Source organism: Pan paniscus, chromosome 6, assembly GCF_029289425.2.
Source record: "Pan paniscus chromosome 6, NHGRI_mPanPan1-v2.0_pri, whole genome shotgun sequence".
Taxonomy (NCBI): Eukaryota; Metazoa; Chordata; class Mammalia; order Primates; family Hominidae; genus Pan; species Pan paniscus.
This window is the reverse complement of record NC_073255.2, coordinates 32,009,919-32,024,412: the sequence shown is the minus strand read 5'-3', so window position 1 is coordinate 32,024,412 and position 14,494 is coordinate 32,009,919. Positions and strand designations below refer to the sequence as shown.

General features: G+C 54.0%; 2 protein-coding genes across 2 annotated transcripts; one reads left to right on the top strand and one right to left on the bottom strand.

Moving 5' to 3' along the window:
- Positions 1-5,940: 5,940 nt before the first annotated feature.
- On the bottom strand, positions 5,941-10,758 carry LOC130541694 (uncharacterized). The gene is made up of 4 exons (XM_063605660.1): positions 10,132-10,758; positions 8,971-9,661; positions 7,012-8,550; positions 5,941-6,633 (listed from the first exon to the last, which is right to left on the bottom strand). Exons 3-4 carry the CDS (start codon positions 7,205-7,207, stop codon positions 5,957-5,959), a joined length of 873 nt encoding a protein of 290 aa, XP_063461730.1. The 5' UTR covers positions 7,208-8,550; positions 8,971-9,661; positions 10,132-10,758; the 3' UTR covers positions 5,941-5,956.
- HOXA11 (homeobox A11) lies at positions 6,357-13,695 on the top strand. Its single transcript, XM_008960020.7, has 2 exons — positions 6,357-10,780; positions 12,181-13,695. Exons 1-2 carry the CDS (start codon positions 10,072-10,074, stop codon positions 12,411-12,413), a joined length of 942 nt encoding a protein of 313 aa, XP_008958268.2. The 5' UTR covers positions 6,357-10,071; the 3' UTR covers positions 12,414-13,695.
- Positions 13,696-14,494: the final 799 nt, after the last annotated feature.

Here is a 14,494-nt window from a genome sequence, read left to right as displayed (position 1 = left end):
TATAGATGAGAATTATGAAAGAGTCTCTAAAGCTGTCTCAAAAACAGGCTGGTGTTGAAACATACATATCGAAAGGTCTCGAGAAATTCAATTATATTTTGCTGCCCTGAGGATTTTCACTCCACTTGTGGAAACAAATGATAATGTTGCTTCAGACCCACCTCTCCACCTCTTGTTCCAAACAGTACTCCATTTCCAAATGAGCTGCCATCAAGCCAAAGTAACAACTTTCTCCCAAAATGTTTAAAGTGGTGGAAAATCCCCTCAAAGCTGGATCAAACTGTGTGTTTAAGAACAGCTCCAAAAGGGACTCTTCTGTTGACAGGGGATATTTTTCTTTAGATGTAAGAAATATTCTGAGCCTCGAGCCTAGGAAGGAGGCCAACAGCAGCTCTCCAGCCGGGATCCCGCCCCTTTCGAAAGCCATCACCACTACAGGAACCCTGGGTAAAGTAGTAGCCTTCTTTTTTTCTCTCTCTAGTTTTTGAAACTGTAATGACAGAAGACATTTCAGGGTTGTTGTGGGGATTTTTTCCCCCCAGTTCTAAAATGGTCATTGATAGTGTCAATCTTACCTAACTCTCCTCCTATTTAAAATTTCTGTGGATCTACCAGATAACCTGAAGTGGGCATGGATTATTTATTATGGCTCCTTTAATGCCCAAATAGCAATCAGTCTAAAACCTTAAAACAAAAACAAAAACAAAAACAAAAATCAAGGAGAGACCAGCCACCTCCTGAAAAATAGGAATAATAGTATCAGCCACTGACCCATGGATAATGTTGTTGAAAGCCTGATTAAAGTATTTTTTTCTAAAAAGAAAACTCTTCCTGAATTAAGAAAATAAAAATGGGACTTTAAAAAAAACGCTACTTTTTCTATCTGCTCTCAGTACTATCATATTTATTTACTTATTTTAAGTGGATGATTGTTAAATGTCGCTGTGCATTTCACTCCTATTTGTGACTGATGCAGAGCTGAAGCCACCCATTCAAGTTATTCAAGTTGTGGGTTTTTTAAAAAAATTAACAGAAAAGGAAAGAAAAAAATTAAAACAACCTAGTTGAAATCTTTTCTTAAAAATTCACCACTAGGCAGAGAAATTCAGCTGCAGATGCAACATTTGTGTGCGGAGAGTTGACACAGATTTCACTTTGTAATACATGTAAGTGCAGATTGCACTCTGCTGCATGTGTTTGGAGGGCTTGGTGAAGATGCAGTGTCTTGCTTCCTCTGCGAATTCCCGAGTTCAGGAGCAGAGACGGAGGTTGCCCTGGACTGCTAATCCCCAGACCCGGTGGGTTCAGAGGCGCCCTCCTGGATTTGCGGACCTCTCCCAAGGAGACGCTAGGGGCTTGCTGATTTATGCGCATTCCTTTAAACTTGATCGAATGCGTGTCAGCCGACCAAGACCTGGAGAATCAGAGAAATGTGCAGCGAGTTGCTCACATCCCATTTCTCATAAGCAAAGATGTAGCGTTATCCAAAAGGCAGAGGGAGATTTATGCCTAGGTTTTAGGACAGGCACGCTAATTAAGTTTTCATCTGCTAGGCCGCCGGTCCATAACAGCCGGCCTCATTCTTTATGAAAATGCCCACTCAATCCTCGTGCATCTATCTATCTCTGATGAATGCCTGAGAAGTGCTTGCTATTTTTAATTTTATTTTAAAGGGAAGGAAAAAGACACTGGCGCAGAAAAATTCCTCCGTGAAAGCAGCCAAGGCCTTGCCACAGTTGATTTCATTTCTGCCCGGCTCTCGTGACGCTGAAGAGCCGGATCCACTGGGCAGAAATAATTACAACGGGTCTCAGAGATTTCCAAACCTCTGCGGGCGGTTATGCGGCGACATAGGGCCTCCCCCAGGTACTGGGGTGTGAACTCGGAGAGCTACCTGATGTCGCGCCCCTCGGGGACAGAGGCGCGGCCCCAAACCCTCCACGCTTCTACAAGAACCCCCTACTCAAAATGGAGGCTCAGGCCGGTGTAAAGCGGGCCTCCCTCTGACGGCACGCGGGCCAGTCGGGGCTGCGGCAGGACGGCTGGCGGAGGTCCCGGCGCGGAACAGCAAGGGCCGTGTCTGTGCGGGTGAGTGGCCCCGCAACTGCAGGCTGACGTCACCGCAGGCCGCGCGGGCCTTCGTGGGGCTCCCCGGGCGCGGCTGGATCAGGACAAGCCGACTTCAAGGAATGTTTGGTGTGGGTGCCCACTTCCCCGCCCCGCCCCGCCCTCCCCAGGAGAATAATCGGGTATTTAATCTCTCCCGGTCTTAATTCTTGGCAGCGTGGAAGGTGGTTTGCAACGGGAAATAAAACTTGACAGGAGCATTTTCTCTAAAAGGGATTTTGAGACGAGCTGAAAAGAAACCGTGTTTTTCTCTACCAAATACTTCCGCTTTCTGAGGCCGGAGCCGAGCGGTGGGAGCTATCCGAGGGAACGGAGAGCGAGCCGGGCACGCGGGGCTACGCTGTGCACCCCAGCGGCCGCGCCGTCCGCCCGGGCGGGAGGCAGCCTCGGGCTGCGCTGCTCCCCGCGCCTCTGCCACGCTCCGCGCCGCTGGGCTGTAGGCCCCGAAGCCGCCAGCAGCCCGAGGCCGGGACCCGGCGCACGGGACCGTGGCCCCGGCAGGTCCCGGTTGGCACCCAGAGTGGTACCCAGGAGCTGGCTGAGGGCGGCTGGGGTCAGGAGCTGGCTGAGGGCGGCTGGCGAGAGAAGAGGGCCCTGGAGAGGGCCTTAAGGGGCTTAGCGTTAGCTCTGAGCCTCTGGCCTGGGGGGTTGGCGACAGCAGCTTGCAAGAAGGGTGGTGAGAGCAGGGCTGGGGGCTTTGTTTCCGGCCGCGGGTCTGCGGACACTGCACAAAATGGAGGGGGAAAGGGGGTGAGCGCGCAGCAGGCGTGGGTCGAGCGGACTGCTATTGGGTGGAGGAGGCTGGAGAGAGCAGCGTCCCCCTCCCTGCGGCTCAGCCAGCGCCCTCCTCTCGTGCCGTAAAGGTCAAGTCCTCCGCGCCACGGCCGCCTCTATGGTCAGGGCCGATCGCTGCCGCCGCCTCAAGAAGGCACAGGACGCACAGTTACCTTGCTGCAAGCGGGTTCTGGTAGCCTGGGCTCTGGGCTCGTGCACTGGAGGCAGAGGTTCTTTCTTGATTTCCAACTCTCCCATCCCCAGCCCTGTTGGAAAGGAGTCCCGGCAGCCACGGGTGGCCCAGGCCGTGTCCCCGTCCCAGAAGAGCGGGGTTTGCCCCAGTCCAGCAGACTTCGGAGCCCGCTAAGGCCTAGCGGGGGCGAGAGGGAGCGCCTGCAAGCCCAGGGGAAAGGACGTGGCTGGATCGGAGTTCTGGGTCCTGGTAGGAACATAGGGCCGACTTGGCAGGGAAGAGGATAGGGGAGCCAAGACCTTGCTGGAGAGACTCTCCTGGGGTCCCTGAATCCAGGCCCCTCCCTCAGTGAGTGGCAAGCCTTTGGTGAGACCCTTGATGCTCTTCTCCTGCCTAAAATCCACACAGATGTGAGGCGCACTCTTCCAAGGTAAAAACTCCTGACTCCCAGCCCCCAAGAATCCTTCACTGCGCTCTGCGAGGGAGAGAGCCCCTTACCCCCTGCCTATAGCCTGCCTCCAGCAGATCAGAGCATCAGGCCCTGCGGTAAACGTTAGCTTAAGCCTGATCTGCCGCTGAGCCTATCTCTCCAGGTGAATCAAAGAGGACATGCAAAGGATTTCTTTTCGCGGAAGCCAAAAATTTGGATTGTACCCCTAGGGCTGCGTGGATGGGCTGGGCTGGGCTGTGGGGGCATATATAGCAGAAACAATGATCTGTGAATGGGTCCCATCGCAGAACTGCCCGTAAGGGTGTGTAGGGGAGGAGGGCTGGATGGGGTGATGGCTCTTCTCAAGCCTGGAATGTAAGCCAACACGAGCACTGAGTGGAAATGGAGCTGCCCTAGGAAGCAGTTGGAGCTTTGTGGCGTGGGGGCTTCCTGTGAGCTACGGCTGTAGAGACTGAGACCCAAGGACCAGAGCCAACCTTCGGGTTGGGCCACCCCCTTTTGTCTTCTTTATCTCAGACACACTCTGCTGGGAAACCCGTTTGGGCCAAAGCTGCATGGGGAATGGAAGGCAGACACTGAGAACTAGGGCTTCGCCCTTCAAAGTCTCCCCCATCCCATTTGTTCCCATGCTATAGGAAAAAGAAGTCTAATAATTGGCAACAATAAAAATAAAAATAGTTATTAAAGGAAGTAATCTTCTCTTCTCCCTTCAGTTTGGGATCCACTAAAGTAAATGATAACTAGATTGCTTAGGTACTTGAGACCCTCAGCTGAGCCCTGTGCCCCACTCTGCAGTGGCCAGGGGAAGGGTATGGGGGCCTTTTCAGATATTTAGGGGCTTTGAAGGATGACTGAAACTGCCAGTCAGACCAAGCAGAATTATGAGGTCCACTTCAGGGCATTACCTGTTTCTGAGCTTTTAGGAAGTGTTGGGGACCTTCGCGGAGGGTGAGGTGTCTCAACAAAGTGACAAATTAACCCCTGCCTCCACCTGGTAGTGATAGAGGTGATCTCTTGATTTTTTTATTGAAGCTTCAGTGCTGCCTCTGGGCAGCGCCTGGAAAATGTGATGGATTGTCTATGATCTGGCAATAAGCCATGCCCTGAGAACAAATACTTGGAGATCTCCTGGGCCTTCCCAGACAACCCATCTCCCCCAGCTCACCACGTAAGACAGATGTGCCCACAGGAATCCTTTGATTTGGAAGGAGATATTCCTGTAATGGGGAAGAGCTCTGTTGCCATTTCTACCCGGGGCCTCCAGGCCAGTTCTTGCACCTGTGTGCAGTATGGTCACCAGGGTTGAAATACTCTTCTGTGTAGCTTTCTAGAAACAGTGTGACATTTGTGGACAGAGGAAAGTAAGGGATTAGGCAAGCAGGAGGAGGCAAAATATTGATGGTGCCCTAAGCAATCCACCAAGAGAGAAACTTAACTGTAGCCATCTGGGAGTGAGATTCAGTCTGTCAAGTGGGTCCTGACCCCTCCCAGGCCTATCCCATCTGGGTTGCCCAGCCTAGAAAAGCAGCAGCTGGGTCCGCAGAAGAGAAGGAGGAAGTGTTGGGGAAGAAAGGAGGGTAGAGAAGGGAGGGGAGAGGAAGGGAGATAAGCCAGAGTTGGTGGGGCCTTGAGGTGGAGTATTCCTAAGAAGGAGGTGGGAGACTCAGTTCAGGCTCTGGTGGAAGCCCGAAGTTGGGGGAGAGTCAGGGACCTAACAGCCCCTCTTCTCTGCGCCTGAGTATTGGATGCCCTCCAGTGGCACCTCAGCTGTTGCTCAGTCTAGCAGAGGCATCAAAAGAGGTAGGGAAGAGACAGGAGGTCCCAGCAGGTGAGAATGGCTGGAAGGAGGCAGGGCAGGAGACAGGAACTGTAGGGGGGACAGGAGCAGGATCAGGAACTGTAGAGGGACAGGACCCCCTTGAGAATGACAGTGGTGACTGGGGCAGCTTGGCATTGACATTGAGACTGTGGACAAATGCTGGGCATTTAAAGGGCTGCATGTGCAAGTACTGGGGACTTCGAATTCTCAGATTTCTGGGACAAGGAGCAGCTGCTGCCTCCCAAGCCAGCCCCAAGGAGAGAAGAGGGTGGCCCAGCAGCTTTGCCAGTTGGAGCTGGGAAGCCTGGAGTGTGGAGGTGCTCCCGGCCACCCAGCTGTATCCTCCCTTGGAGTGAGAGGGTGTTAAGCTGCCTGTCAAGTGACGATCCTTGCAGCTCGCGTCCCTTGAATGACTGTGCTGGAAACGCCCCCAGCACAACAACCTCGGTAACAAGGCCTCGCATTGCCCGGTGCACACCGACGGCCTCGAGGCGACCCCGCCTGGGCACTGCCCGCCGGCGCCCTCCCGCTGCCTCCCGGACCACTCAGGCTGCAAGAAGAAGCGGAGGCCGCAGAGGCGCCTGGACCCACTTTATTCCGATATTCCGCCTGCAAAGGCTGTGGAAAGAAGCGTAAGGCTGAGGGATGGTAGTCCCCAGAGAGGAGGGTCCCTGAGGCTCTGCGCAAGCCCCCCCTCCCCAACCTTTCGGGCCAAGTCAGACGAAGCCTCGGAAAGGCTCGGTCTGTTTTGCTGACCAAATCTCCTTGTTAGCCGTTTCCGCCTGACAAGCCTGGCGCAGGCGTTGGCCTTCTCCTCTCCGGGTGGCCACCTCCAATGCCGCGCGGGGAGCAATGGGGCCCGGCCCTGCAGAGGGCTGCCTGGACCTTGAAGTTTGGAAAAACAAGAAGAGACTGAGCCGGCTCCCTCCCTTCTCTGCAGACACACACGCACCGTCAGGCCGCCGCCACTTCCTGCCTTTGTTTTTCTTCCTCCAAACATTTTTTGGCCTCTTGCATTAGCCGCGGTGGGGCTCTGGGTTGACGATAAAAGGAAATACACTCTGAAGACAGTTTTCTGGAGATGGCCCGCGCTGTGGAGCTCCTGAGAAAGAACAGCTCCTGGGAAGCCAGTCGCCAGGGCCAATGTCACAGCCTTACGCGCGCCGGCCTCTTCAAGAAATGGAACTCGGACTTGGCCTTCCGGGGCGGCTTTAGCCTCAGTCGGGTCTTTCCCAGAGCCCGGTGGGCTAAGCTCGGCTGTTGGACCTCCTGCAAAGCGGAAGAGTCAATCATAGGCTCAGAGCAAAGTCAAAACCAAGGACCCGAAGGTCTGCCTCCCCTTTTTCCCCTAGATTTGGTCTGATCCTCAGAGCTGCGCCCACCCCTCACCCCAGCCGCCTGCCTGGAGAAACCTTCACATTCACACCGCCAGCATATTCCGAACACGAGGGCAGGAGCGGGCAAAGCTGGGATATTGCGCAGCCTTGGGGAGCTGAGTACCCGTCTCCTATTCCTGCTGGGCAACTAAAAGTGTTCGGCCACTCCAGGCGTTTTCCCTTCTGCTGATATCAAAAACCTTTTCCCTCATCCATCTTCACGGCAGCGCCCCCACACACCCCCTTCCGGGCGGCAAGTCCCTCCGGGCACCTGGCTTCGGTGCAGCCTGCCGAATTGCCCTGCCAGCCGCTCCCGGAGCGCCTTTCTCAGCCCCAGCCTTTTCTCCGGAATTCGCCTTTGTCTCCTGCGGACACCCGTGGGATCCAGCCCTGCCAGCACCCTCTCGGTTTGGCCCTCGAGGAGGACATGAGAGGCAGTGGTTATGCGGAACAGCGCACACCCCCATACAGACCTTTCTGCCGGGACCGCTCTCCCGGACACCAGGGGAAAACCGATCTAATTAAGAGAGGGGCTGCGTGCCGCTGGGGGAGGTGGCCTGGCATCCCCCGCTGGCGGGCCACCACAGCCCCGTCTGCTCAGGCACAAGCTGAAGTTGACTGCCAAAACTGCTATAAAACCGCAGGTCTGTCTAGAACTGTTTTCGGTTTTCCTAGACGCCCCCGGGTTCAATTATGGTCTTAAAAGCCCTAATACAAGTGCAAGAATTTGTTTGCCTTCACCCAGGGGCGGGGCGAGCCCCGCAATGGTGGCGCCTTTGTTATGGCAAAGTCACTGAAACCCTTCATGCATTCCTTTTGTTCGAAGGTAGGGGTGGCGTGGACTGGGTGGGCTGCAGAGAGAGAGCTCGGGATAGCCAAAATCAAGCCAGGGAACAGCTCGAATACCGCTGTTTGAAACCTCTCCTTCTGTCTTTTATATTCTGTCTCTAAAAAAGAGATGCTGTGGAGAAACAAACATTTTGCCTTGTTGGTCACTGCTGGAAATAGAAGTTTTTTCGCTGCAGGGCAATTCTGTAAATGTGCTTCCCAGCTTTAGGAGGTCTGAGGCTACTCTTCTCCAATAACCTTCCTTCCCACTGGACCTTCTCACTCACCGTACTGCTGCCCTCTGGACAAGCCACAGTGGACAAATATGTCAAGCTGAAGATGCACAAATAATTTCAAGTTCAGTTCTCAGGGATTCAAAGGACATGAAAATTCTTGTAGCAAATCTTGAATAAAGAGTTCATTAAACCAATGTGTCCAAGTAGCTTGATTTGTGATAAGAAATCCTTGTAAAGGTGGTGGGGGGGGGAGGTGGAGAGCGACATAAACATTAATGCTAATAAATTAGTTTACTCAACTACAGAGTAATTACTTCATATTATTGATATTTACAGCAGGTATTCAAATGCAATGGTAGGCCATTATTTGGAGAAAATACATAATAAGAATATTTCTTTTCCAGTGCAATACATGATTAGATTTGTTATTGAGTCAGTTACAGTCAGCTCAGCAATAAATAAATAAATCGATGTTGACACTTAAATACCAAAGATCTTAGAGTTTATACTCTAAATCTCCCCAAGATATGTAAATAACTTTGGCTATTTCCTGGAGAGGGAAAAAAAAAGGTTATCTTTTTACATATTTTTTTATTTTCCTTCAGCAACATCCCAGATCCTTCCAAGAAGAGAGTTGTTGGGAGGCCTCAGGTCTGGGCCCTTCTCAGCTCCTGGCTCTGCCTGGCTGCTCTGTGCTCTGTGTCCTTTCCTTTCTTTCGCTTCCTCCAAACATTGCTCTTTCAATCCTGCAGGATGGGGAGCATATTTTGCCTTCTTAATTTATTTTTTTTTCCTCTTCTCAAGAAAGCTAGACTCAGAGTATTGCTATGGCCTCTCTCTATCCTTAGCACAAACCTAGCTTTTTAAAGACATCCCTGTTTCCCCAGGTGCAGGGAGTTCGGGAAGCACCTCTCCTTTCTCTGGTATTGTATTCCTTCTGTGGAATGAGCAGTAGGAAAGGCACAGAGCTCTCTGAGTTTTTGCCCTGCACATCCCTTGCTTTCACTCTCACACATTGCAAGGAAGGAGAGTAGGAGAGTAGGCGGGTTACCCCTTTCTCAGCCACCTCTCCTTGGCCCTCAGCCCGTCCTTTCCACCCCCATTCTCCCCACATCCCTGGAGCTCTGTAAGCAGCCTGATGGGCCCCCCACGAAGATGCAGCATACCCAGGAGAAGTCTCCTCGGATGTCAGCGCCTCTAAAGCAGCCCAAGGCTTGCCTCAATTGCATGGTTTCCCGAGTCCTCAGCTCCAGAAGACCAGGCAGATGGGTGGACCGGTGAGCAGCAGGGCAGCCCCTGTGCCTCTGTCTCTGCCGAGTCACTCCGAAGCCCGGCAGGCAGCGAGGAGGAGGGGGTTTCTCCAAGGACAGAAGGTGGGATGAAGAGGCAGGCAGGGAAGATGAGGGGAGAGGTGGATCCCGGGTAAGACGAAGGCCCTTCCGGGCCCTGCGGATCAGTGACAAACCGCGGGGAGAAGCCGTTCTGGCTGTTGGCGGTTTAGGGACGGAAGGCACTAAAGCGCTTCGGAAGTGACCATGAATGAGAGAGTGTAATCAAGTCACCGTGCAAATCGGACAAGCCACCAGGCAGGCACATCCACGGCTTCAAACTCTGGCCCCGAAGGGGTTCCGGCTAGGGTCGGAGGCAGAGGCGCTTCCCAGAGCAAGTCTATGGGAGGGGGACTGCGAAGAAGGGGGTGCAAATGCGAGACTCCGAGACCACAGGCCACACAGCGACGGACTCCCACCTGGCTATCCCCAGTCCAGGGCATCCCTCACCCACCCGGGGAGCTGCGGGTGGGAGGTGGGGACGAGAGTTGAGCTCTCACCGCCCTCTGCACACTCGAGAACGAGGACCCTGCAATTGAGCACAAGCATGCTGCATGGGGGCGCACCCCAGCCTCTCCGCGCGCGCCGGGAGGCCCCCCAGCCAACATGAGTTACACCGGCGATTACGTGCTTTCGGTGAGAACACCGAGTGACGATCTGTTGCTTCCCCTGAGGTGGCTACAAAGAAAGGAAGCCGGGAGGGAGGGGAGGGGAGGAAAAAAAAAAGGAAAGGGGGGGGAAAAGGCCCGGACTAGCTCGCAGCTTGTCAATTTCAACATCGGGTCACATGACCAGCACCTCCCTGCTAAGGATGGGGATAGATTTCCACGTCAGCTTACGTCTCCAAATTTCTACTTCACGGATCCGCTTCAAAGAGGCAGCTGCAGTGGAGAATCATGTTAAGCTCGGCTACTGCGGAGAGCCCAAGGTAGCCCAATAATGGATTTTGATGAGCGTGGTCCCTGCTCCTCTAACATGTATTTGCCAAGTTGTACTTACTACGTCTCGGGTCCAGATTTCTCCAGCCTCCCTTCTTTTCTGCCCCAGACCCCGTCTTCGCGCCCAATGACATACTCCTACTCCTCCAACCTGCCCCAGGTCCAACCCGTGCGCGAAGTGACCTTCAGAGAGTACGCCATTGAGCCCGCCACTAAATGGCACCCCCGCGGCAATCTGGCCCACTGCTACTCCGCGGAGGAACTCGTGCACAGAGACTGCCTGCAGGCGCCCAGCGCGGCCGGCGTGCCTGGCGACGTGCTGGCCAAGAGCTCGGCCAACGTCTACCACCACCCCACCCCCGCAGTCTCGTCCAATTTCTATAGCACCGTGGGCAGGAACGGCGTCCTGCCACAGGCTTTCGACCAGTTTTTCGAGACAGCCTACGGCACCCCGGAAAACCTCGCCTCCTCCGACTACCCCGGGGACAAGAGCGCCGAGAAGGGGCCCCCGGCGGCCACGGCGACCTCCGCAGCGGCGGCGGCGGCTGCAACGGGCGCGCCGGCAACTTCAAGTTCGGACAGCGGCGGCGGCGGCGGCTGCCGGGAGACGGCGGCGGCAGCAGAGGAGAAAGAGCGGCGGCGGCGCCCCGAGAGCAGCAGCAGCCCCGAGTCGTCTTCCGGCCACAATGAGGACAAGGCCGGCGGCTCCAGTACGTATAAAGGCAGCGCCCTGCGCTTTATGAAAGGGGAGTTGGAAATCTAGCGCAGCACCGCTGTTAAATTTTTATATGCTGTTTTATAAGCATATAAGGTTTATGAAGGGCCTTTAGGTTTCCCCCAACAAAACTTTGTTATAAAAGGCGGGATCACGTGGCGAGTGCTGAAATTGGCCGTGAAATACCCACTGGCCAAGGCATGCCTGCAAAAAAAAACAACTCCCCTTTTCCCTTTTTTCCCTTCTCAGCTCCCAAGCCCAGCAGCTCGACCCCGCTCGGGGCCAGCTCCAGGCTGGGGAGCCGGAGGTGGGCGCCTGTAAATTCCCCCTGCAAGGGCTTCGGGAGCCTTTGATAGCGAGGTAATCCGGAGATTTTTATAAAAGCCATGTGTTGCGCCGGGACTCCAGTCCCGGCCGGGATTCAAAGGCGTCGCTGTTTAACGACGGCGCTAGGAGCGCGTTTAACAGATAAAGTAGCCCGCTTAGCTCTAGCAATATATTAAAAGAACAAATTAACCCAAAGTTGGCCTTTTTGTCCAAAGGAAGCCATTTTCCTCTGGCGTGGTGGCAATTACGTGCCTCCTTCTGCCCAACTGCATGTTATTCACAATTGTTATTCAATCTGTCAAAAGCGATTTTTTTTTGTCTTGTGGGTCTTTTTTTTTTTTTTTTTTTTAAAGGGGGAGCAAGTAGAGCCTGCCCGCAGCTTCGGGAAGCCCCCTTTCCCTTCACCCTACCTAAGATAGCGCCGCTGCTCTGCCGTGTGCAGGATGGCCGTGTGGCCGTGGTGCTCAGCGAAGGCCTAGGGTAGGGGGCTTCCGCCGCCACCTCCCCACCTCGGCGGAGCCGGAAGGCTGGCCGGGGAGGCAGAAGCTGGTGGCCAGGACTCAGGCTGACAAAGACCCGGCAGCCGCCCCAGATATTAAGGACTGCCCAATCTTGGCCGCAGCCGGGAAAGACTGGGGCTGGAGCCGCCTTTACTGCCTTGGGAAGGGGCAGCCCAGGTGCTGGAAGGTGAAATGTCCGCAGGCGGCTGTTTGTTTAGTCTGGCCTGCGAGAGGCAGCCGGCAACCCCCACTTGGCTGCTTTCAAAGAGGCTTAGGCAGCGCAAACTCGCCTGTTGCTGTGCGAAGCTCTCCTTTCTGTTCTGGGGGCAGCGGGAGCAGCTTCCCCGGGGGCCTATTTAGGGAGCTGGCTTTTATCTGTGGCTGAGCCTCCAACTGCGGCCGTTCCAAGCATGCAGTCGGAGCGTTAAAGGCAGGGGCCTGGGCAGACTTTGACGGGGCTTGGGCTGGACCACCAGTCCCCATGGCAGCCCTTCTCCTCAGCTATGGGCTCTGGGGTGGATTGCAGCCCCCACACCTGGCTCACTCCATGCCTTTTCTCCCTCCACAGGTGGCCAACGCACCCGCAAAAAGCGCTGCCCCTATACCAAGTACCAGATCCGAGAGCTGGAACGGGAGTTCTTCTTCAGCGTCTACATTAACAAAGAGAAGCGCCTGCAACTGTCCCGCATGCTCAACCTCACTGATCGTCAAGTCAAAATCTGGTTTCAGAACAGGAGAATGAAGGAAAAAAAAATTAACAGAGACCGTTTACAGTACTACTCAGCAAATCCACTCCTCTAAGACTCCAGCGGCTGGAATTGGGTGGGGGGCTTCATACACATGAGATAATATGCAGATTTTGCCCTTGACAAGGTCAAGCCACATGGTGACTTTTGAAAAGAGGTGTGCAAGAGAGGGATGCATGGAGATAGCCCCACAGGAGGTGGTCTGGGACTCCCTTGATTAAGATCTCAGTGGTTAAGATTCCTAATAATCATTGGATTCTGAGAGCTGTGCGTCAGCTAGAATGACAGGTTTGGGACCCCTGGTGGTTCACTCTTGGAGCCTGCAGAGCTGCGGGCTGGGTGTGGTCTCCACTGGGGATTGGGCCCCTGCCAGACCCCCTGGAGACTAACCCCACCACACCCTCCCTCTACTGGGAGCCTACCCACCCCCAGGACCCCTGAGTAAAAAAGCTGTGTGCTCTCCAAGCCCAGTTCAGCTTGGGGACAGGGGCAGGAGGAAGGGGTAGAATTACTAGGTGCCCAGAATGAGGCTGCTTTCCAAAGCCAATGTGAACAGCGGCTGAACTTGGAGGTAGCTTTGAGGTGGAAGAGGGCTGCAAATCCTTGTGGGAAAAGAAATCTATGATTCCAGGTGGCATCAGTGTCTTTCCACTCCTCTAGCCACCCACCACATTGATCCAGCCCTGAGTTCCTAGCCACTGCCTCCTACAGCCCACCTGGCTTTTCTTTCTACCAAATGAGGGTCTTGGTTCCAGCCTGCCACTCAGGCCCAAAGCCTCGACACAGAGTGGACTGTTCCCTGAGGTGGGAGATGTGGAAAAGCCAAGAGGCTGCAGCCAGGCCACTGGCCCCTGAGATCTCTGCAGGAAATGGCTGTGGAGTGTGGCAGTTTGGCAAACTCTCCACCACACGTAATGAAACTTGGATTTGCTCAGTGTCTGGCTGCAGAACAGTGGGCCTGGCCAGCAGGTCCCCAGCTTTGGCTATGAGGGCCTTGAGTCCCCCAAAACACCGGGTTCCAGCACCACACTCAGCCCTCAATGGCTCTTGAACTGAGCTTGGAAGCTTCTGGTGACCTCCCAAGAGCCTGAGAGTGAGGTGGAATTATTTTAAAAGATAAATATTATATTATATATATATATATATTTCCCTGAAGGAACCAAAGCGAATTTTAAAAGATGCAATGTAGAGGGGAAAAGAGATGATGAAAATATTTAAAGGCCCTATCTGTTTACAGTGTTCCGTGGTTAAACTCGCTCACTGCTAAGAATATTTGAATGTATGCTTCATACAGGGATGGTGTTCAAAAAACTTGTAAATAAAGGAACCATAACCAATTTTCTTTTCTTTCTTTCTTTTTTTCTTTTGCCATTAGTTGATTTCCTTTAGGGTGTTGGAGGGGGTGGAAAAGGTATTGAGAATGGTCTTTTTAATCTCTTGCAACATTTGGAAAGAGTTAGGGAAATGCTCAGAGGCAGTCGGCCTGGCCGGCCTGGGGATCTCATCTGGGAAAGCCAGGCACCCTCCCGTTGAATCTCCTTTGCCTCCCTGTGTTAAGAAATGTCTGTTGGCTCCATTTGTACTGGGAGTGTTGGCCTGTCCTCAATTCTGGTTCTTACCCACCGTGTGTGTCGCAGCATGTATACAGGCAACTGGGCACAAGGAAAATAAAGACGGTGGAAATTTGAGTATCCTGGTGTGACATTCCTCTCCCTGATCGCCTTTTACTACCAAATGTCTGCCCCCCTCCCCCCACCCCCCCAAAAAATGCCTTACCTAGTTGAGGAGCAAGTTATCAGGCCCCTGAGGGGGTGAGAAGGTGACTGAGTCAGGAATTGGCTACAACAGAAGCCAGGCTTAGGAAACCAAGGTGGTTGGCTATGTCCTTGTGGGAAGTGGGGACCTGGGTGGTATCTCAGGGCCTGGAATATAGGACTTTATCCCCTCAGACTGACCTCAGCCCTGGAGAGGGCCTTGGGGCCTGAGGTGGCCAACAGGTCAGACCCCAGGCTGCCCTCGCTCACCTCAGGACAGGTAGGCCTGCAGTGGGACCGTCCAGGGGCCCGTGGAGGCTTCAGCAAGAGGGAGCCCGGTCTGGGTTCCAAGGCAGAGCAGACTCCCAGGAGCCTCTAAGGG